The 23120-nt window shown below is 41.5% G+C and overlaps 1 protein-coding gene across 1 annotated transcript; it reads right to left on the minus strand.

The window, feature by feature from the left end:
- Positions 1-152: 152 nt before the first annotated feature.
- Positions 153-18942, minus strand: LOC139443485 (dimethyladenosine transferase 2, mitochondrial-like). Its single transcript, XM_071224468.1, has 10 exons — positions 18556-18942; positions 16702-16770; positions 15228-15319; positions 14354-14510; positions 13045-13193; positions 10286-10384; positions 10088-10138; positions 6969-7132; positions 4094-4196; positions 153-333 (listed from the first exon to the last, which is right to left on the minus strand). The coding sequence occupies exons 1-10, from the start codon at positions 18836-18838 to the stop codon at positions 169-171; spliced, it is 1332 nt and encodes a 443-aa protein (XP_071080569.1). The 5' UTR covers positions 18839-18942; the 3' UTR covers positions 153-168.
- Between the last annotated feature and the right edge of the window lie 4178 nt (positions 18943-23120).

Consider the following 23120-nt stretch of genomic DNA (forward strand, 5'->3'; position numbering starts at 1 on the left):
GTGACCTACCCTGCTGTACTGCAGGACCTAGGGAGAGGGGAGAGCATCAGTCTCCACCTCTGTGACCCACCCTGCTGTACTGCAGGACCTAGGGAGAGGGGAGAGCATCAGTCTTCACCTCTGTGACCTACCCTGCTGTACTGCAGGACCTAGGGAGAGGGGAGAGCATCAGTCTCCACCACCACTGCGGCCCACCCTGCTGCCCTCTTGGGCCATGTCCTCCTCCTCTTTCAACTTGTCCTTGACCTCTTCCTCGTCAATGTCAACCTCTGACCTCTCCATCAAGATAAAGGACAGAGGAGAGTCAGGATACTCGGGCCAGGTGAGAAGTGACTGAAAATAAATTACTCATATTTAGCACATGCCCAGATCATAAGTGAATGGAGACATCAGATCTCACGAAAACAGAACCCCTAAATTAGGCCTTCTTACACAAAGTAGTAAATTCAAATCCATGTAGTGGATAATAGAGATGTCCATTAACTTCCACGTCTTTGAAGAACCCTACTGTCTAGATTTTCGAAACGATCGTAGTCCTAAAATTATCGTAAAGTTAAATTGTAAGCTATCGTAGCCTATTTTCGAAACTATCGTAGCCCTAAGATATCTTAAGTTTGTCGTAAATCTAAGATAGCCCCATACCTGTTGTAAGTTTATTTTATCTTCATCCATGATGGCAGCATACTTTGCCATAGTTAGTAGCTTACAATATATTTCTATCCAAGTCCATGCTGAAGAAGTGTGAATCAACGTACTTTGTTAAAAAAAATGGAAGGTGTCAGCAGGCTATAGTAATGACCGTGATCTTATTGATAACTAAGGGGCAGCTAATCTTAGTTCACGCTCTAGTTGAGAGTGGTTTCCCTTTGAATTCGCCTGGTGAGACTTTGTTCAATGTTACAGTTTTCATAAAGCGCAGAGTTCCGCTGTTATATTTTCTGGATCGCATGTGAACAATGCTTTAGTCTTTATTTTCACATTTTATAAAATTATATCAATCTACAAATGTAAAAAAAACATACAGGTTTCGCACCAGTTTTTACATCTAAAATTGTGTTGGCCCAGGTGGTTTTAACAATTTGAATTTTAACTATACAGTGTAGTATTTATTGACTTAACAAGGAAATACATGTGATCAAATGTATTTGTATAGTATGTTTAATATTTTTCTAGCAAAAGTTATTGCATTTTGTTTCGTTTAAAGTACACTATGTAGGTTATCTATACAAATATTTGATAACAAGTGATTAAAAACTGTCTGTTGAACAATTGCATTCTTTAAATACAGGTGATTAACAGCATATACATGTATTCCATCATATATAACAATTAACAGAAATTTTTACATCAAAAGTTAATCACAGATTTTCGTATAAAAAATCAAACAAATGAAATTTACTGATCAATATAAAATAGACATTTTCAACATAATAATCTTTGAATGTGAAATTCAATAAACCAAATTTAAAACAATAATTGATTTTGGCCTTTTTAATATTTAAGTGTGCATCTACCCGTTTTATGTTTTAAAAAATATAGAGATACTTAAGACATTCAGACAATAACATTGTTGTAAAGTATCATTTAACTACGTTCTGGAATAGATATGACACATATACAATGTATTTCGCTCCTCAGCCAGGTTTTATGAAATCGGACAAATCAGTTTATTAGCTCGACTTAATTTAAAAGGATAGAAAAGGACTACATTATATGTATGTTCACGTTAACTTGTGGCATGTTCCATGAGACGACTTGACAATTCTTAAATTATCTCTCTTTGCGAATACAAATTAGTGTCACTTTCAAATTTTGAAAAGAATTATGGATCTAGATAGACCCAGTATACATCACATAACATCAGACTTTAACATGCATCTTAAATGCTGTTCAATCAAAGGTTCGTCTAGTCATTGTCATTTTGAATAACGTCCCTTACTTTTGTCCTTGACTGTACGCAATGTGTTCACATAAGTTCTGCGCGCTTGCGAGAACCTTGAAAAAAGTCTTTGCATAGACCACGAGTGCTATTTGTGTTTGGGTAGTCATGGCATCTTTTAATGATAAGAACAAAACGTCTACATGTAGGACATATGTAGGATTGTATGGAATATCACTTAAAAATAGTTGCGTGTTAAACAATGTGATCTGACAATGTGATCATCAATTCCGTGTCACTTCTCCATGTTGTTGTAATTGTCTGCGGCTGGGAAATCCCTGTGACGTCATTGGGAAACACCCTGTTTTTTCAATCTCTAACACAAATGAGTTCTCTGTCAGAGATACAATAGCTATCGTATCTTTGTGCGATCTGTGACAGGTTTACCATAGTTTTGAAAATGTATCTTATCTTAAACTTAAGATATCTTATCTTTGAACGTAAGTTGTTAAGATTAATTGTAGCTAAGATTGTTTTGAAAATCTAGATCCAGGAACTTGCCAAACAATTCACTTTTCAATTAAACTAAAACAAGTTTTTAAAGTGAACAAATATTGTTTGATATATGCTATGTATACTGTGGTTATACTGACCACATGTTTGTGTGTGACGTTGGAAATCCAGGGGTATGTTCCACAAAGCTATCGTAGTGCTGTGGTGATTTAACTCCCATACTTTAATATAGGCGACTAACGTTGCTCTACAATCACTATGTGTAACGGGGCGAAGGGCTTAATGCCATATGACTGTGGCAAAACACTGAAAACAAAACATGTGTTATCTGCCTTTGATCATGATATCATTGCTATCAACTGTAAGATGTGTTTTGATGTGCCCTGATGCATTCCAGAGGTTCATTTCTTAACCCTGCCTACCCAAAACTCAAGTGACATGTGAACTACACTGCCAAGTGTTCTCTGCCTGACAACTCAAGTGACATGTGAACTACACTGCCAAGTGTTCTCTGCCTGACAACTCAAGTGACATGTGAACTACACTGCCAAGTGTTCTCTGCCAGACAACTCAAGCGACATGTGAACTACACTGCCAAGTGTTCTCTGCCAGACAACTCAAGTGACATGTGAACTACACTGCCAAGTGTTCTCTGCCTGACAACTCAAGTGACATGTGAACTACACTGCCAAGTGTTCTCTGCCTGACAACTCAAGTGACATGTGAACTACACTGCCAAGTGTTCTCTGCCTGACAACTTAAGTGACATGTGAACTACACTGCCAAGTGTTCTCTGCCTGACAACTTAAGTGACATGTGAACTACACTGCCAAGTGTTCTCTGCCTGACAACTTAAGTGACATGTGAGCAAGTGGGGTGTGTGGAGTATGGTATCCCTGTCTAGAGACTGGTGTAGGGTGTGTGGAGTAGGGTGTGTGGAGTGGGGTGTGTGGAGTGGGGTGTGTGGAGTGGGGTGTGTGGAGTAGGGTGTGTGGAGTGGGGTGTGTGGAGTAGGGTGTGTGGAGTAGGGTGTGTGGAGTGGGGTGTGTGGAGTGGGGTGTGTGGAGTAGGGTGTGTGGAGTGGGGTGTGTGGAGTGGGGTGTGTGGAGTGGGGTGTGTGGAGTAGGGTGTGTGGTGTAGGGTGTGTGGAGTGGGGTGTGTGGAGTGGGGTGTGTGGAGTAGGGTGTGTGGAGTGGGGTGTGTGGAGTGGGGTGTGTGGAGTGGGGTGTGTGGAGTAGGGTGTGTGGAGTGGGGTGTGTGGAGTAGGGTGTGTGGAGTGGGGTGTGTGGAGTGGGGTGTGTGGAGTGGGGTGTGTGGAGTAGGGTGTGTGGAGTGGGGTGTGTGGAGTGGGGTGTGTGGAGTAGGGTGTGTGGAGTGGGGTGTGTGGAGTGGGGTGTGTGGAGTGGGGTGTGTGGAGTAGGGTGTGTGGAGTGGGGTGTGTGGAGTGGGGTGTGTGGAGTGGGGTGTGTGGAGTAGGGTGTGTGGAGTGGGGTGTGTGGAGTGGGGTGTGTGGAGTAGGGTGTGTGGAGTGGGGTGTGTGGAGTGGGGTGTGTGGAGTGGGGTGTGTGGAGTAGGGTGTGTGGAGTGGGGTGTGTGGAGTGGGATTGTTGGATTGGGGTGTTTGGAGTGAGGTGTGTGGAGTGGGGTGTGTGGAGTATGGCATCCCTGTCTAGAGATTGGAGTCCGTGTGCGGAGACTCACCTTGAAGACCTCCAGCAGCTGTGCGGGAGTGAGGTCCATCACTAGCTGCATCATGGAGAACCTGGCCTGGATCAAGTGCAGCCCGCACCCCGGGATGAGCTGTCTGTTGACACAAGTAGGCTCGGATTAGAAACCACAATAGCAGTGCCTGTTATTACTGAGGATACCAAGTAGTTACACAAATACATATATCTTTGATTGTGCATTCTTTCATCAATATCACTGAAATTTACACCAGTATTACAGTCGACACACAACCTCAGTCGTGCCTGCAGATATTTATCAAAGAAAGAGGTACAAGGATCTGTAGCTCACTTGTTCTTTTCTGGAATATTGTATTAGATCGCAATACAACAATTAAGACGAATAACCAAAAGAAATAACAAAAGTTTCTACACAACAAACATTCTTACTGCATATTTACTAAATGAACCATGATTCCAAACTGGCTGAGTAAAAGCCCAAAGTTTCACATTCACCATGATAGCCGAGATACTATTGGGAGCAGTCAAAGTCAAAGATTGAAGCTGTATCATAAACAGGGATATTGTGCCTTGGTCATGCATTATTCACGTCAGTAGAGCTCGTGTATGTGTGATGCCTGCACTTGGTCAGTAACTAAAGATCTGGAAAGAAATACATGTCGGCAAGGTGAAGAGACTACACTGAATAATTAGGCAGGGTGTTGTCACACTATTTAGTCCATCGGATTATGCCATATTATGAAAAAATCATGCACTTTGTGTTAAAAGCATGAAATTTGGCATCAATATACATCCTACCAATACGGCTAAATTTAGATATAGTGACATCATTGACTTGCAGTTTGCCCAGTTATCGCCATCTGTCAGTTGTAGCTGGTTCATGAGTGCAGCAAACTCTGCAGTGACCTCAGGGTACATGTTCCAAGTATCCCACGCTGTTTTCTTTCCCCTTCCAGGAATGCAGGAGACAGTGGCGCATCTAGTCAAGGTATGGAACATGGGAAGTACGAGACTCTTGTCTGGTCCAATTTCTAAAGCAATGTCATGTTCAGTAATTAGCCAGAAGTGTTCGCCTGTGCCAAAGGCCACCCACAAAGCAGTTAGTAGCATTCTTAGCTGTGCAAACACATATACAGCAATCACAACAACATCACTGTCCACTGTACGGATGAGAATCTTGTACTGTTCAGCTGCATCAGTGACATGGACCATAATTCGGCTGTCTGCTTCCTCGTGTGTGCAAGGTGCTAGTCCTTCTGTTGTTCAGACAACATCCTCGTGCAGTGTGCTTCTGACTTGCTTGTCAGTTTGGATAGTGATAGCTTCTGTGCTGAGAAACACAAATAGTTCTTTCTTATTGTCAGCAAGTTTCAAGAAGTCTCCCAAGTTTTTTTTAATTAGATTGTTTGGCTGTACTCAACAGCGCACTCCTTTACCTCTCGTCTCGTGTTTGTTCTTTCAAAGAGTCTGACCTATATTTTTTCCAAACAATATCTATTCGTTGGCACTTGAAAGACGTCCTGAGAAGTCTTTGTAGAACCTGGCTTTAACATGTGAACTATTGCTGGCCCATCTGTCACTACAACCTCGGTAGCTGTATTTATCTCATCTTGCTCCAGCAAAACATCTTCCAGGCATTGAACTATGTCAGATTTAGTGCCAAGCCTGAGTTTGCCCCTGTCTGAAAGTGATGGTGGGCATACCTGATTCTCGAGGGAAAAGAAATCATGAAGATTCCCATCACACACTTGACAAGCGACATAAAGTCTTGAAAAGAGATTTCTGTAACATTTCTGTCACTTTTCTGTCATTTCACTGGTGTGAGACAAAGTTTGTTCTTCTTTATTGGCTCGTCTATAGGTTTTGACTTTTCTATAAGCCGTTCTTTCACAAATGTGTTGTATTGTTTACATCCAAGCTTTTCAAGCTTATACAAGAGTCACCAACAGATTTATCAGCAATGCCCTGTGTATCAAGTACAAGAAGGTCACAACTAGTTTCAAGGAATAGATTTCCATACTCTTCAATAACAGATTTCAGTGAAGTGACATCTCCATGAACGTTGTTCATGATGGGGCATGTCAGGTTTCTTCTGTGCATCATCAAATGACACTTCAAAGTCATTGATGAGACGTGAAATCTCTGGTCCACTGACCATCCATCTCTGGAGATTAGCTGGACTCTCAGTCAGCCCAACAGCTCCACCATCATCTTTTACCACTGCATGATCCTGCTCATGTGCTTGATCAATAGCAATTCTTGAGTAAGCATGAGTTGTCTTGTTCACTGTGAACTGTCCATTCAAGAACTGAGCATGGACATCAGGGTGCAGCTTGGACAAGGTCACCATGTCTCGGAGGTGGACTGATATCCATCGTGCATAGTGGCAGTGGTTAAGAAAAAAAAACAAGGAACAAGCTTGGTCAGGGAATTGACATACTGAACGAAAAGATTGCACAAACACAAGCATGGTGAGTTGAAATTCAAAGTCCATGAACCAGAACTTTGTCTCCATGTTGGGTTCAACAGATGCCTGATACGCCTGTTGCAGGGATAAATACATGGCACCAGCTGTCACCTGGTGCACCCTTCTTGTGCGTGTGATGTGAGCTGCCTTCAAGGCTGAATCTGCTGTGCCTACTGTAGCAATCTCTGCCTGAACCAGTATCCCTACCCATCCACTGTCGTCGAGAAGATTTCCTAAAGCCCTTAGTGTAGCTAACTCGGGCGGGGGGGGGGGGGGGGGGGGAGGGTGCATACAAAACATGACTATTTGGGGAGGGTGATTATTTAGTACATCCCAAACCTCTGACCCCCCCACTCCCCCACCTCCCTGTCATAAATGACCAGTCCCTAACTGGCCTGCTCTGGTAGAGATGAGGTAAACTTACTCCATTCGAGGGATGAACCTGTCATTCCTCCTGAACAGCAGCTGCTTAAGGAACATGGCAAAGGTAGTGATCTCACTGGGAGGGAGTATCTGTTCTATGTTAGGCTTGACTGACAGCTGTACCAGGTACTTTGTGTTGACATCGCACTCAGGGTAGAGCCTGGTCTGAACACAAAAGGCATTATGACATTCAATGCTCAACAGACACAGGGAGACTAGACTACACTCAGTCCTCAACAGACACTATAAGACTACACTACACACAGTCCTCAACAGACACAGGGATAGTAGACTACACTCAGTCCTCAACAGACACTATAAGACTACACTACACACAGTCCTCCACAGACACAGGGAGACTAGACTACACTCAGTCCCCAACAGACACTATAAGACTACACTACACACAGTCCTCAACAGACACAGGGATAGTAGACTACACTCAGTCCTCAACAGACACTATAAGACTACACCACACTCAGTCCTCAACAGACATTATAAGACTACACTACATTCAGTCCTCAACAGACACTATAAGACTACACTACATTCAGTCCCCAACAGACACTATAAGACTACACGACACTCAGTCCCCAACAGACACCATGAGGCTATACTTCATACAGTCCTCAGGAGACACTATAAGACTACACTACACTCAGTCCTCAACAGACACTATAAGACTACACTACACTCAGTCCTCAACAGACACTATAAGACTACACTACACACGGTCCTCAACAGACACTATAAGACTACACTACACACAGTCCCCAACAGACACTATAAGACTACACGACACTCAGTCCCCAACAGACACTATAAGACTACACGACACTCAGTCCCCAACAGACGCTACAAGACTACACTACACTCAGTCCCCAACAGACACTATAAGACTACACTACACTCAGTCCTCAACAGACACTATAAGACTACACTACACTCAGTCCTCAACAGACACTATAAGACTACACTACACTCAGTCGCCAACAGACACTATAAGACTACACGACACTCAGTCCTCAACAGACACCATGAGGCTATACTTCATACAGTCCTCAGGAGACACTATAAGATTACACTACACTCAGTCCTCAACAGACACTAAATGACTACACTACACTCAGTCCTCAACAGACACCATGAGGCTATACTTCATACAGTCCTCAGGAGACACTATAAGACTACACTACACACAGTCCCCAACAGACACTAAAAGACTACACTACACTCAGTCCCCAACAGACACTATAAGACTACACTACACTCTGTCCCCAACAGACATTATAAGACAACACTACACTCAGTCCCCAACAGACACTATAAGACTACACTACACTCAGTCCTCAACAGACACTATAAGACTACACTACACTCAGTCCTCAACAGACACTATAAGACTACACTACACACGGTCCTCAACAGACACTATAAGACTACACTACACACAGTCCCCAACAGACACTATAAGACTACACGACACTCAGTCCCCAACAGACGCTACAAGACTACACTACACTCAGTCCCCAACAGACACTATAAGACTACACTACACTCAGTCCTCAACAGACACTATAAGACTACACTACACTCAGTCCTCAACAGACACTGTGAGGCTATACTACACACAGTCCTCAACAGACACTATAAGACTACACTACACTCAGTCCTCAACAGACACTATAAGACTACACTACACACGGTCCTCAACAGACACTATAAGACTACACTACACACAGTCCCCAACAGACACTATAAGACTACACGACACTCAGTCCCCAACAGACGCTACAAGACTACACTACACTCAGTCCCCAACAGACACTATAAGACTACACTACACTCAGTCCTCAACAGACACTATAAGACTACACCACACTCAGTCCTCAACAGACATTATAAGACTACACTACATTCAGTCCTCAACAGACACTATAAGACTACACTACACTCAGTCCCCAACAGACACTATAAGACTACACGACACTCAGTCCTCAACAGACACCATGAGGCTATACTTCATACAGTCCTCAGGAGACACTATAAGATTACACTACACTCAGTCCTCAACAGACACTAAATGACTACACTACACTCAGTCCTCAACAGACACTATAAGACTACACTACACTCAGTCCTCAACAGACACTATAAGACTACACTACACACGGTCCTCAACAGACACTATAAGACTACACTACACACAGTCCCCAACAGACACTATAAGACTACACGACACTCAGTCCCCAACAGACGCTACAAGACTACACTACACTCAGTCCCCAACAGACACTATAAGACTACACTACACTCAGTCCTCAACAGACACTATAAGACTACACTACACTCAGTCCTCAACAGACACTGTGAGGCTATACTACACACAGTCCTCAACAGACACTATAAGACTACACTACACACAGTCCTCAACAGACACTATAAGACTACACTACACTCAGTCCTCAACAGACACTATAAGACTACACTACACTCAGTCCTCAACAGACACTATAAGACTACACTACACACGGTCCTCAACAGACACTATAAGACTACACTACACACAGTCCCCAACAGACACTATAAGACTACACGACACTCAGTCCCCAACAGACGCTACAAGACTACACTACACTCAGTCCCCAACAGACACTATAAGACTACACTACACTCAGTCCTCAACAGACACTATAAGACTACACTACACTCAGTCCTCAACAGACACTGTGAGGCTATACTACACACAGTCCTCAACAGACACTATAAGACTACACTACACACAGTCCTCAACAGACACTATAAGACTACACTACACTCAGTCCTCAACAGACATTATAAGACTACACTACACTCAGTCCCCAACAGACATTATAAGACTACACTACACTCAGTCCTCAACAGACACTATAAGACTACACTACACTCAGTCCTCAACAGACACTGTGAGGCTATACTACACTCGGTCCCCAACAGACACCGTGACACTACACTTCACATTTCTGCCTTACCATTGGTAAAACCATCATAGCTTTATTACGATTCTTTCATAATTTTAGTAGATAAATATTGAATAAAACTATAATCTTATTAAAAAAAAACATATGATGTGTAACTTACCACTTTCTTCTTTTTCTTCCTAAATGGAGGTGCAAATTTGTTGTGTTCAAGCTAGAAACATTAAATGAAATTGTCAATATTACAGGTATGAACATTCTCACTTCAATTTCCATAGCAACCATTGAGCAATAATCTGAAGGGATTTACTCACAATCATATTCATAGGTAACATTCCAAATGAAGCTGGCTTCATCTTACCTCCATCAGCAATTTGAAGTCGAAGAAACTGTAGATGACGACAGCAACTTTGTTGTAGAAGACGGACGACCAAACGTCACCACGACAAATCTTCAGTTGCTGGGGAAACAGACTAGTTGACAGTCAGAGAGAACACCAGGTGGCTTTGAGTAACAACATCAAATAAGTTTCTCTATAAGTGAGTCCATGCCATGTTATAGAATAGTCAGCCATATTCAAGATTATCAAATCTTGGCAACACAGAGGTAAAGCGCATGAGTGACAATGCACATGGTTGGAGCACAATCACACACAGGTCACACACACATGGTTGGGGCACAATCACACACAGGTCACACACACATGGTTGGGGCACAATCACACACAGGTCACACATGGTTGGAGCACAATCACACACAGGTCACACACACATGGTTGGGGCACAATCACACACAGGTCACACATGGTTGGAGCACAATCACACACAGGTCACACACATGGTTGGAGCACAATCACACACAGGTCACACACACATGGTTGGGGCACAATCACACACAGGTCACACACACATGGTTGGGGCACAATCACACACAGGTCACACACACATGGTTGGAGCACAATCACACACAGGTCACACACACATGGTTGGAGCACAATCACACACAGGTCACACATGGTTGGAGCACAATCACACACAGGTCACACACACATGGTTGGAGCACAATCACACACAGGTCACACACACATGGTTGGGGCACAAGCACACACAGGTCACACATGGTTGGGGCACAATCACACACAGGTCACACATGGTTGGGGCACAATCACACACAGGTCACACATGGTTGGGGCACAATCACACACAGGTCACACACATGGTTGGAGGACAATCACACACAGGTCACACACATGGTTGGGGCACAATCACACACAGGTCACAAACACATGGTTGGGGCACAATCACACACAGGTCACACACACATGGTTGGAGCACAATCACACACAGGTCACACATGGTTGGGGCACAATCACACACAGGTCACACATGGTTGGGGCACAATCAAACACAGGTCACACACACATGGTTGGGGCACAATCAAACCCAGGTAACACATGGTTGGGGCACAATCACACACAGGTCACACATGGTTGGGGGACAATCATACACAGGTCACACATTGTTGGAGCACAATCACACACAGGTCACACATGGTTGGGCACAATCACACACAGGTCACACATGATTGGGCACAATCACACACAGGTCACACATGGTTGGGGCACAATCACACACAGGTCACACATCATGGGGCACAATCACACACTGTCATACAGGTCACACATCATGGGGCACAATCACACACTGTCAGGCAGGTCAAACATCATGGGGCACAATCACACACTGTCAGGCAGGTCACACATCATGGGGCACAATCACACACTGTCATACAGGTCACACATCATGGGGCACAATCACACATTGTCATACAGGTCAAACATCATGGGGCACAATCACACACTGTCAGGCAGGTCAAACATCATGGGGTACAATCACACACTGTCATACAGGTCACACATCATGGGGCACAATCACACACTGTCAGGCAGGTCAAACATCATGGGGTACAATCACACACTGTCATACAGGTCACACATCATGGGGCACAATCACACATTGTCATACAGGTCAAACATCATGGGGCACAATCACACACTGTCAGGCAGGTCAAACATCATGGGGTACAATCACACACTGTCATACAGGTCACACATCATGGGGCACAATCACACACTGTCAGGCAGGTCACACATCATGGGGCACAATCACACACTGTCATACAGGTCACACATCATGGGGCACAATCACACACTGTCAGGCAGGTCAAACATCATGGGGTACAATCACACACTGTCATACAGGTCACACATCATGGGGCACAATCACACACTGTCATACAGGTCACACATCATGGGGCACAATCACACACTGTCAGGCAGGTCAAACATCATGGGGTACAATCACACACTGTCATACAGGTCACACATCATGGGGCACAATCACACACTGTCAGGCAGGTCACACATCATGGGGCACAATCACACACTGTCATACAGGTCACACATCATGGGGCACAATCACACACTGTCATACAGGTCACACATCATGGGGCACAATCACACACTGTCAGACAGGTCACACATCATGGGGCACAATCACACACTGTCATACAGGTCACACATCATGGGGCACAATCACACACTGTCATACAGGTCACACATCATGGGGCACAATCACACACTGTCAGGCAGGTCAAACATCATGGGGCACAATCACACACTGTCAGGCAGGTCACACATCATGGGGCACAATCACACACTGTCATACAGGTCACACATCATGGGGCACAATCACACACTGTCAGACAGGTCACACATCATGGGGCACAATCACACACTGTCAGACAGGTCACACATCATGGGGCACAATCACACACTGTCAGGCAGGTCAAACATCATGGGGCACAATCACACACTGTCAGACAGGTCACACATCATGGGGCACAATCACACACTGTCAGACAGGTCACACATCATGGGGCACAATCACACACTGTCAGGCTGGTGTAAACATCCCATCTTCTCTAATTGGTTCTTGCAACAAATCTGGGTATGAGTGACCAAGTTTAATTTCATTCCATGTCTGTGATAATTTGGGTCGACAGATCAGTGAAACAAGTAAGTTGAGGTAAAATGCCTTACGAAGCTGTGGCGGGACTCACCAGATAGATTTTAGCAGACACAAACAAGAACCAGTTCTTTGGCCTCACAGAAAACAGCCCTTCCCCCAAGGCAAAGGTCTTGGACAGGTAGGAGAGGAAGGGATACTCCTTGTTTTTACTCAGAACACCGAACACACTGACAGGAACATCTGTAGTACACCAGAACACATCCAGTCAACCCAGGTGATATGTACAGTAGTGCTGAATAAACATTTCACTCAATAATGCATGACAGACAGTTGAATCTGCTTGATTTACCTTGCACCAGGTGCAACCTGACAACCTCGCTACACCAGACAAAACCAGGTCTGATCAAACTTTAATTGTAGATGCATAAACTAGTCTAAATAAATAAAATCTCATATCTCTGATAACTGTGTCATGATTTTTAATACAGTTAGTACAGTGTTCTGTGGCCATGGCATCAATAGCAACCATCATAATGCATAATGGTTATTATTATTGGGATAATCTAAACATCATAAAGTGATTCAGTGGCCAACTTGAGTGACAGATGAAGTTAAATCTTTAAGTACCCACAGATTGTTGCACTGCACTAGTACATGTAAAATAAAGCTAAATCGACATTCACGAGAATGATGAGTCAGTCAATAGTGTACAACAGCAATGTTACAGCTTTAGGATGGCAGCCTGTAAATAATGGAGTCTAGACCTGGGAAACCAGTGACTAAAATCATGAGCAGCTATCCACACCATCATGCACGGTGACACGCAATCAGCCATCACCAAGCTGACCACACACCACTTGGAACCAGAAACTCTAACCTGGGTTGTTAAAGTTTATCAAAGGCAGTTGTCAGTCATTGGAACACTTGAGAATATTTTTGAACGGTTTTTGAAAGGTTTCCCCAACTTTAAAATTCCTCATCTTCAAAGGCCAAAAAAGGGTCCTTGTCAGTGCTCTTCCTTTAGCTTTTGGGATAATTAAGTAGGGACTGTCTGTAGCAAGAAGCAACAGTTCTTAATAACTCAGGAATGTTTTATAAAAAATGTTTCAAATGTTTCAACATGTTCAACGGAAATCCCCCTGAAGGCAGGTTTCAGGATGTGCAACCTGGACATTTGAAGACTCAAGTGTTCCTGGCTTCATGGCACAAAGTGTGAAGCCTCTTTGTGGTGTCCCCCACCATGATATTGCTGGAATATTGCTAAAAGGCAGCGTAAAACTTCTCATTCACTCATGGATTCACAAGTTATCAATTCTCCAGTTTCATTGTGGAAGTGACAACGCTCTACACAAAGTAAATCAGCTGCGACAACCCATCTGCCATGTCTGACCATGTCTGACCTGTCGGTACACTGGAGGTCATGTACTGTGCAATGTTGTTCTCCACTTCCTTGTACGTAGCGTCGTGCTTGTTTGCGATCATGTCCCGCCGCCACAAGATGAAAGGGTCGAAGTCAAAATATTTGAGTCGGTCTGATCCCACTGTCCTCTCAATGTCCTGTACACAAAACTTAGGACTACACAGTGTTCCCACTGGCTTTTGAAACTGCCAGTCCCATTGGACTGGCAACTATAAAGATTACCATTTCCACCCAATTTTTGTCAGTCCCAACGGTGAAAAAAAAATCATATGAAGATTACCTGGTTTTAATTCTTTCAACATCAGTTTCAACGCAGTGTACTTTCATGGCTGAAAAGTTAGTGATGTCATTTCTGAAGTAACTTATGTAGATCTACACATCATTTACACAAAGTTGTATTGCTGGCAGGCTGACACAACACTTCTGCAGGATTTTGTTTTTTATCCAAAGGAAGAATTGGATAGATATAGAATGTATTTACTGAGGATGAATTTGTTTCATATTTATGAATGCTGTTTTACAAAGCATATCACTTTAAGCCACTTGAAATTGTAAAGGTACCTATAGATATAAACATTATGTAATGTAATCACTCGGGACAGGTAACAGCCAAGAGGTAAGCTGTATGTTGTATTTTGTGCATACGCATTTGTAATGGCGATTATAATAATGTATTGAATTTATCACATACACTGCTTGTACTGAGAATTATTTTTTATTGTCTGTTCTACACTATTTTCGTTTTCCAAATTTAATTTTGGTCAAGCATTTGTGATTAAGTATGCCCTAGAGTTTTATGTTGACGTTGTCCGTTACCAAGTAGTGACACTGATGTTTGAACGTGCATGATGTACCTGCATGTATTGCTGGAATTCTGGCTTACTCTCTACAGCAACAACATGCTGAAACCCTGCATCAAAGAAAGCCCTTGTCAATATTCCAGGCCCTGAAAGTACAAGAACCATAGTAAGACAAACCCTTCAAGGCCTCCATCCTTCATATTCCTGAAGCAAGGGAGATAACTTTCTGTAGAAGTCCAGATTACACCCTTGCCGAACTAGGCTGGAATTTAGTAGTTATATTTTGGCGAGACTAACAAGTCTATGCAGAGTACAATGAAAATCGTGCAACAAATTGACATCCGGTTCATAAACTACTGTGCAGATTTCAGGCGATGGCAGGATTTGCAAAGCATGTGTACTGCCAACTTGGTGTCAACAGATATTTTGCAAATCTTTTCATGTTTTTAATCAAGGTGCTCACGTGATTTGATGAATTCCATGAAATAAGACCCGTTTTATCACAATATAGATATCGATTGTCAACCACATCGTCTTGACTGGGCGATACCATTTTGTTTGAAGCAAATGCAAATGATATGAGAGGTGGAATCTGACTGGTCAATAGGGGGAATCAATCAAGCCCATAAATTCCAGCCTAGTTCAGCAAGGGTGGAAACTGGACTTTTACAGTCAGTTAACTCCCTTGCCTCAGGATGATGCCACCTTTGTACAGCCTGAGCGCACAATCATGTAAGGTGACAGAAACTAACAGCCAGCGTTGTTTTATGGAATGTACTGGTAAGTGAAGCATACAGATTTAAAAATGTCAGGCATTTTATTTCTTATTAACAGCTGGTTACTTGGGCAGAGCTCCAGATAACTTTTTGAGCAATTGAGTTTTTACTCTAGGGTTTCTGTTTTAATTGGGTTATTACATTTTTCATTGGGTAACCAGTATGTTTTCACTCATCCATTCATCACTCTATTGGCTATTTCCCAAAATTAGTGACCATTTTAAGATTTTTAAAAAATGAAATAATGTTTTAGATGTATATAACTGTTCTAAATATATGGGCATGACTCGGAAAGTAAATTAGCCCGTAATTGTGTTTTGGAAACTAGCTTCTTTGAACGCAGGCTGAAAAAGCTTCATTGGGTATTTACACGAGCTGTTGTTATACATTTGAGTTTTTCATTTAATGCATGTTAATTGAAAGTAATTGGGTTTTGAATATTTTGGGGGGGGTATTTTACGCAAATACGCTGCTTATCTGTAGCTCTGCCTGGGTGATGGATCTGCCAACAATAAACTGGAATATGAAATGAGACGCCGATCATTTTCCTATCAAGTATCTACACCACCATGATGAGAGGAGACCTGGCCTACCAGCTGTAGCCATGGCTCTCTTGAGTTGACAGTAAGCTTTCTCACAGGGCAGTAGATGTGTCACAATGGTGGACTGGGGAGTGCTGTCTCCCCATGATGAAGTGCTCTGTGCACAGTGCCATGCTGATGGACGGTAAGGGAGAAGTCAAGCTCACTCACCAGGGTTTGCCTCCACAAGGACACAACTCTCAGATGGCTTGTTTTGGTTAACTGCTGTAGCAATGGCCCCTGAAAACATAACTCAAGTCATTATTTCAAATCTTGGTAGAAATTGGCCCCTAATATTTTGTCCTGTTTAAGTTGATAGTTTTTAATGTTTGTAATAATTAGGGGAATGATGATGATACAACTACCTCACATAACAGTATATCACGATACGTAAGTCACAATACCTAATGTAGGGAGATACTTAGAGGAACACTATGCTCTGGCTTCTCTACCAAACTGTCTGACTCTGCCCACAAGGGTTCATCAGCTGTGTGAGTCTATATTCTGGCTGACACAACTGAGCATGACGAGCAACTAGACTACTGTCCATCAGGACGGCGGGAATTCACTTTGACACAGTGCCGATAACATTCTGAATGACTCCTGAAGACCTGGGCTAGAATAGGTCTTGCCGTAACAGGTGACTATGCTTGTCGTAACAGGTGACTAACGGGATCAGGTGGTCAGGCTCACTGACTTGGTTGAAGCATGTCATCGTATCCCAATTGCGTAGATCAATGCTCATGATATCAATCACTGGATTGTCCGGTCCAGACTTGATACTCAATGACAAAATTATCAAAGATGGATCAATCTCAAACAATAATGTGGTACTGTCTCTCATAAAAACTCTGATGTTTGACATTAAAATGCTTTAAATTTCAAAACATTATCAACAGAACATAAAACATAAGGAAATCTATCTGACTCACAAGTTTGTTCTTGTGTTCCATTGCATCACACATTGATACACTGCCAAAATCATTTGTGGCCTTCATTTATTTGCTTGTCACAAAAAATGAAAATGTAAATGAATCGTTTGTTGTTTCACGCCACACTCAGCAATATTCCAGCTATATGGTGGTGGTCTGTAAATCATCGAGTCTGGACCAGACAATCCAGTGATTGACATCATCAGAATCCACCTACAAAATTGGGACACAATGACATGCATAAGAAAGTCAGCAAGCCTGACCATGCAATACCATTAGTCGTCTCTTACGACAAGCATGGGTTGCTGAAGACCAATTCTAACCCCGGATCTTTTGGGGAATAAAAACTGAAATAAGGAATACTTCAGTAACTTCACTAACTATTGGCATTAGTTTCACATTTTAGGTTACCCAGAAGTTCATATTAAACAGAACTAAAAGACGGTGACCAATGTTTTAATCATCTGTTGTTTTGCAAGATTTATTGATATGCACAAAAAGAACATCTATTACAGAAACATACATTACACATAATTTACAAAGCTACCTCCAAAATTCATTGAAAAGCTGTTTTAAGTTTCCGTGCGATCATGCAGGCATTCTTTTAATGGTCATCGTTGAATTTCACACAATATAGAGACACTTTCCATCGGTGTTCGTTGAAGTAAATTTTAATACTTACTTCAAGATAATTATGTCATTGCTGAAATGTTATCATAGTTGTTGTTTGCCTTGCACATGCTAAAGCAAAGAAATGTTTGGGCAAAGATTTCCATATTAAAAGTTCCAAAGGAAACAACACATTCCCCAATCTCAAAGAAAAAATTGCAAATATAACAAATGTCATGTCAGTTTCCCAATCAAGCTCAATTCACATATACTTTGTTTAGAGTACAGAAACGTGTACTCCAATTGAGTTTCATCAGAGCATGTTTTCAGACATTAAATCTTGAAATCCGTGTTTGCTAACTGTTTAGATATTTATCAATATGTTTATAGGGTGACTCTGTTATTCAGTTTTATTTAACATGGACTGGGGTGATATTTTCACATCTATACTGGAGCCATTTTCATTTCTCATCAGTATAATTACTTGCTATATCTCTGTCAATGATGTAGTGGCTTGAACGAGTAACGGTCTTTCCCGCCAACACCTCATGACTGGACAAGACATCTTCCTTGCTTGGCACATCTTCTGCATTTAACAACGATTGCTGCAAGGACACCGGCTCCACGCGTTGTGTGGGGTTGGTTGGTTCATGTGTAGAATCATTAATACATTTTCTTGCACCAAAATATCTCGGAACAGTAGAAGCAACGCATTCTATCGTTCTCGTAAGCCGTAAGAAACGGGAACAATAATTACAACGATGCATGTCAGTGTGATGTCACCGTCTTAGTAAAAACTACTCGAGTGCCGGGAGAGGGTCAAAACAAGCTGGTGTCGATTTGTCATTGAGAAATAAGCTGTCTCTCAAACATGTCATCATTTACGATAAGTCATTACAACAAAGCTTATGAAGACTCGCAAAATATAATGCATTACAAGATCAGGAATAATGTTCAGTGGAAATTTAATGCATCGTTACTTGTTTATAAACAACAACACGTTTTCATGGTGGCAGCCATATTGTGTCATGTGACCATTTATTTTATTTATTTTAACTATCACCAAACTGTTACTGCTAAGTGCGTGTTTGATTTGCAATACTGTATGGGAAATCATGAACGTGGTCGAACTCAAATTGTAAAGTAGGGGAAAGAATATATAATATTAGCGATTTTATCAGATACAAAAGTGAAAATCAAGTCCGAAAACGGATTTCAATTGTGGACATGGTTTTTGAGGTGAACTCAAACTAACATTGGCTGATCCGTCCACAAAAACAAAACAAAAATCATTTAACCACAACGATACTGAATTAAAAGGATTTCTTTGCATCACTCGTGGACAGTTACATTTGTCCAATTTTATTTAGCTGTTTGAGGTCGGATTTTGATATTTTGGATCCCTCCCTCTTAAAATGCTGGATCCGCCCTTGATTGAGTAACGTATACACATGTATGTATTGCGTGATCCAGCAGGCGTGTACCATGTACCTCAGAACGCAAACAAGGCACTATGTTTTACGTGCAATGTATTATACTCTCTATTTCCCCAAATATCTAGGATATTAGATAAATTCATATCCACCACTCAGACTTACACTTTATGTCAGACGCGTTGGAGACTTAGTTAAAGGGGCACTGATCTAACGCCATTCCCCGGACTGGTTGTTGCCTTTGTTATTGTTTTTTCCCCCGTGAGTACCCGGATGATACGCAACGCAACTGAGCGTGACCAGAGACTGGGCTACCGTCTGCAAGGACAGCTAAATACACTTGGAGGCTGGAGGCAATATTTGTTTTACGCATTTTTGAATAAACACTGATTGGTTAAATGTGATCTATGAAGATTCGACAAAGGGCGCATGTTAATTAATTTCTTCAGCCTAAACAAACAGACAAAAAGAACGGCGGAGCTCATCGGAAGTCGTCATTTGGAAATACCACAGATGGTTATAGTTTAATACTAAAAAAAAGTATCCATGCAGTGAAAGCATTTTCGGTTTTCGGATTGCGTCGATAATACGATTACTACTCCCTTGTTGACATCCACGTTTTCTCGTATAACCCTACACTTGTGTATTTGTCGTCATTCACTTGATGCTCAGTTAATGAATTTATTACAGGTACAATTAGTGTTAGCACAACTTAGATTACCTGACAAAGGTTCTCATTTGGCATTTATTGTGTCTGGGGTAATTATTCAATCTAAATGCAGGTTTAAAGTGAGGTGAAATGTGCGTTATGTAATATGCACGTGGCAGCCCAGCAAGAGATGAATGATCAGTTGATTTACTTTTTTTGGTAAATCAACGGATCGTTCCTAGTCATCAAAGGATTAACAGAAAATACGTTGATTGATTAATCACTGTTATCTTGCACAGTGGATATGTCAAAAGTGAGTGTTTACATGTCTAGGTTTACTAAAACAAAGGGAATACACTCATATCATGGCGTGAAGTGCCGATGTAAAAACAACATACTTTGTTCAAAGGGTTAACTGATAATACGTTGATTGGTTGCTCATTGTTTTCAAACTCAGTGGATTTTTTAGGAACCGTGGACGTAATGAAAATAGTTGTCACGTGGCCTTTCTCAGCCAACCCTTGAGACTTGACACCTATGTGAAACACCTGAAACAATCCAAGTGATCAGTTGAGAAACGAACACTGGTTATAATATCCCGAAACGATATATATCTTTTAGAATATTTGATAGTTACAGAAACACGTGACATCGAATAAGTTATTTTGTATAGCTGCAGATGAGTGGGATATTATTCCTTTGAGTGGATATTCACGGATACATTACTCGAACAAGGAAGCTGCCTATTTATACACATAAATTTGGTAAGTTGTAATTATGGTATTTGCATTTTGTTTTCCTTCATTTGAACCGATTCGTTCTTGTTTCTCTACGTCTTGGTTGGGAAATTCTTCAATGCGCGATAGACGTTGTTTTCACAGGTCATTTCCTTTGTAAGCGTGTATAGATTACCGTCAATTTGTAAAATGTGATTCTCTCAGGCAATTTATAAAATGTGTAAAATGTAAAATGTCATTTTGACTAAAAAATCTGTCCAGATTGATTAAGACGATCAAAAGGGCCTACAAACATCACAACAGATTATTATGTAGGATTAGAAGCCAAACAACATAGAAATGTACTTTTCAACGTTACATTTTCAGTCTCTCGGTGATGACATTAAACATCAAAATGTTTGGAATTCGTTATCATAATAATACAGATGGAAATGTTGTTCAGTCACTTTGTGAAATAACTGAATATTTAGACGTTTAATAAATATGTTACACATTTTGACAGTAAAAAAATATACACACTATAAAAAAAGCAATGCTCAGATGAAATATTTACTTTGTGTTGCAAGTCAAAATAGTGTAAACGAAAATCGCAAAATTACCAAGCAAGTGACTTATCAAAACTTCGTCACCATTACCGATGCTACCCACAAAGATACCTACATTTCCTTATTATCTCGAAAACTGTATTCCATTTTGCTGATCAATGTGACCATACGCTCTTATTACTACCGGTATCCATAAAAGAAACTAATGCGCTTACGAATGGCGCAACAGAGGTCGCGAGCTAGTCTAGATTTCTGCTCTACATCCGGGTACTCACTCGGAAAAAACAATAACAAAGGCAACAACCAGTCCCGGGGAATTGCGTTAGATCAGTGCCCCTTTAAATAAAATAAAACACCCTTCTTTTATTCTACCACACATGAAATTATCCAAACGTATGATCGTTTTCATTAGTTTGTTGCATTGTATTTTACCACTAAGTCTTGCGCCAGTGAGAGATTACTGATGGCAGATTATACACGGTGTCAGTGACGTCGTATTGCTTCAGTAATGTGTTGCCGGTCGTCAGGATCAAGCTGATCACACGTGCTACAGATGTCCTTGGGTGTGTGTCTGCTCTGTGTCATACGGAAATCAGCAAAAAACGTTTATATACATCTTTATTAACATTTAAAGGATTATTTTTCCTGGTGATAATTGATGATAAAGTTTGTTATGTTGTCTAAAGATGTGTTGTAATTTCTTTGCTATGAGGCCATGTTTTGTCTTATCATTTCTCTTTCATATCAAAGTTCACCTACACAAACAAATTCTAAAGTTTTGGTTGGGAATTGTATGATGGGGTGGCAACGAAACACATGTATATTCAATGTTAGATCTTCTGGTCGTGGCATCAATAGGTTTTGTTTTAGTAGTAGCTTTTCTAGAGAGAAACGCATGTGTAACCTGCAATATTTCGGGCTTTCCTTCCACATCAAGTTGTAATCACCGGGATATAAGTGGCAGTTAAACCCAACTCACTAACGCACTTACTTGTCGAGCGCGAAACAACGTATCACCACTGCAGTCCTCAGCACACAAATTGGTCTTGGCTGTACGTGCGTTGCGTCACGTGTATTTACAGACGGAGTATAGCCACGATCTAATCAGATGAATCTATTTAGTCGATAACCATGTAGGGGGTTTACATTTATTTCCGTACATGGCAGGGTTATATATTAATGTCATAATATTGGATTATTTTTTTTATGGCGTATAACACAAATGAAATCCCTAAAACATCTGTCCCTGTACACCTTATGTATAAATGGAGTTCTTTGTTTCAATCACAATACTATATTCTCGGAGACTAAGCGTTCGTCTAGTTGTAATCCAGCCTGGGTGAAAACCGTCACTATTCAGGCCAGTCTATGAACGAACAAGCTAATGCCTGAACAAATACTTCACCGTGTAAACATATCAACAATCATTAATCCACTCGAGTATGGGACGATGCCGGACAAAAGTTGGATTTGCTAATAAGTAGATTAAGCTTAACAATGTATTGTTTCTCATTCAGTTGTAGATGATATTAGCAAGAATATTAAAATGGGACTCATCTCGCGAGAGATGTTTTGATTTAATAAAGATACTATAATAGTTAGGATCACATATGTTTGCTAATTTGAACATTGAGTGTCATTCGTGGAATCTTTAAGTCTACAGGGTCTTTTAAATACACATGCGT

Source organism: Haliotis cracherodii, unplaced genomic scaffold, assembly GCF_022045235.1.
Source record: "Haliotis cracherodii isolate W230 unplaced genomic scaffold, xgHalCrac1.p SCAF_5, whole genome shotgun sequence".
Lineage (NCBI taxonomy): Eukaryota > Metazoa > Mollusca > Gastropoda > Lepetellida > Haliotidae > Haliotis > Haliotis cracherodii.

Coding starts and splice junctions, on each gene's coding strand:
- LOC139443485 (XM_071224468.1), bottom strand. CDS start 18,838: ATGCATCGTTGTAATTATTGTTCCCGTTTCTTACGGCTTACGAGAACG. Junction 16,771..18,555: donor CATTGACAGAGATATAGCAA/GTAATTATACTG, acceptor TTATGTTTTCAG/GGGCCATTGCTACAGCAGTT. Junction 10,385..13,044: donor TGTCTGCTAAAATCTATCTG/GTGAGTCCCGCC, acceptor CTGTTTCCCCAG/CAACTGAAGATTTGTCGTGG.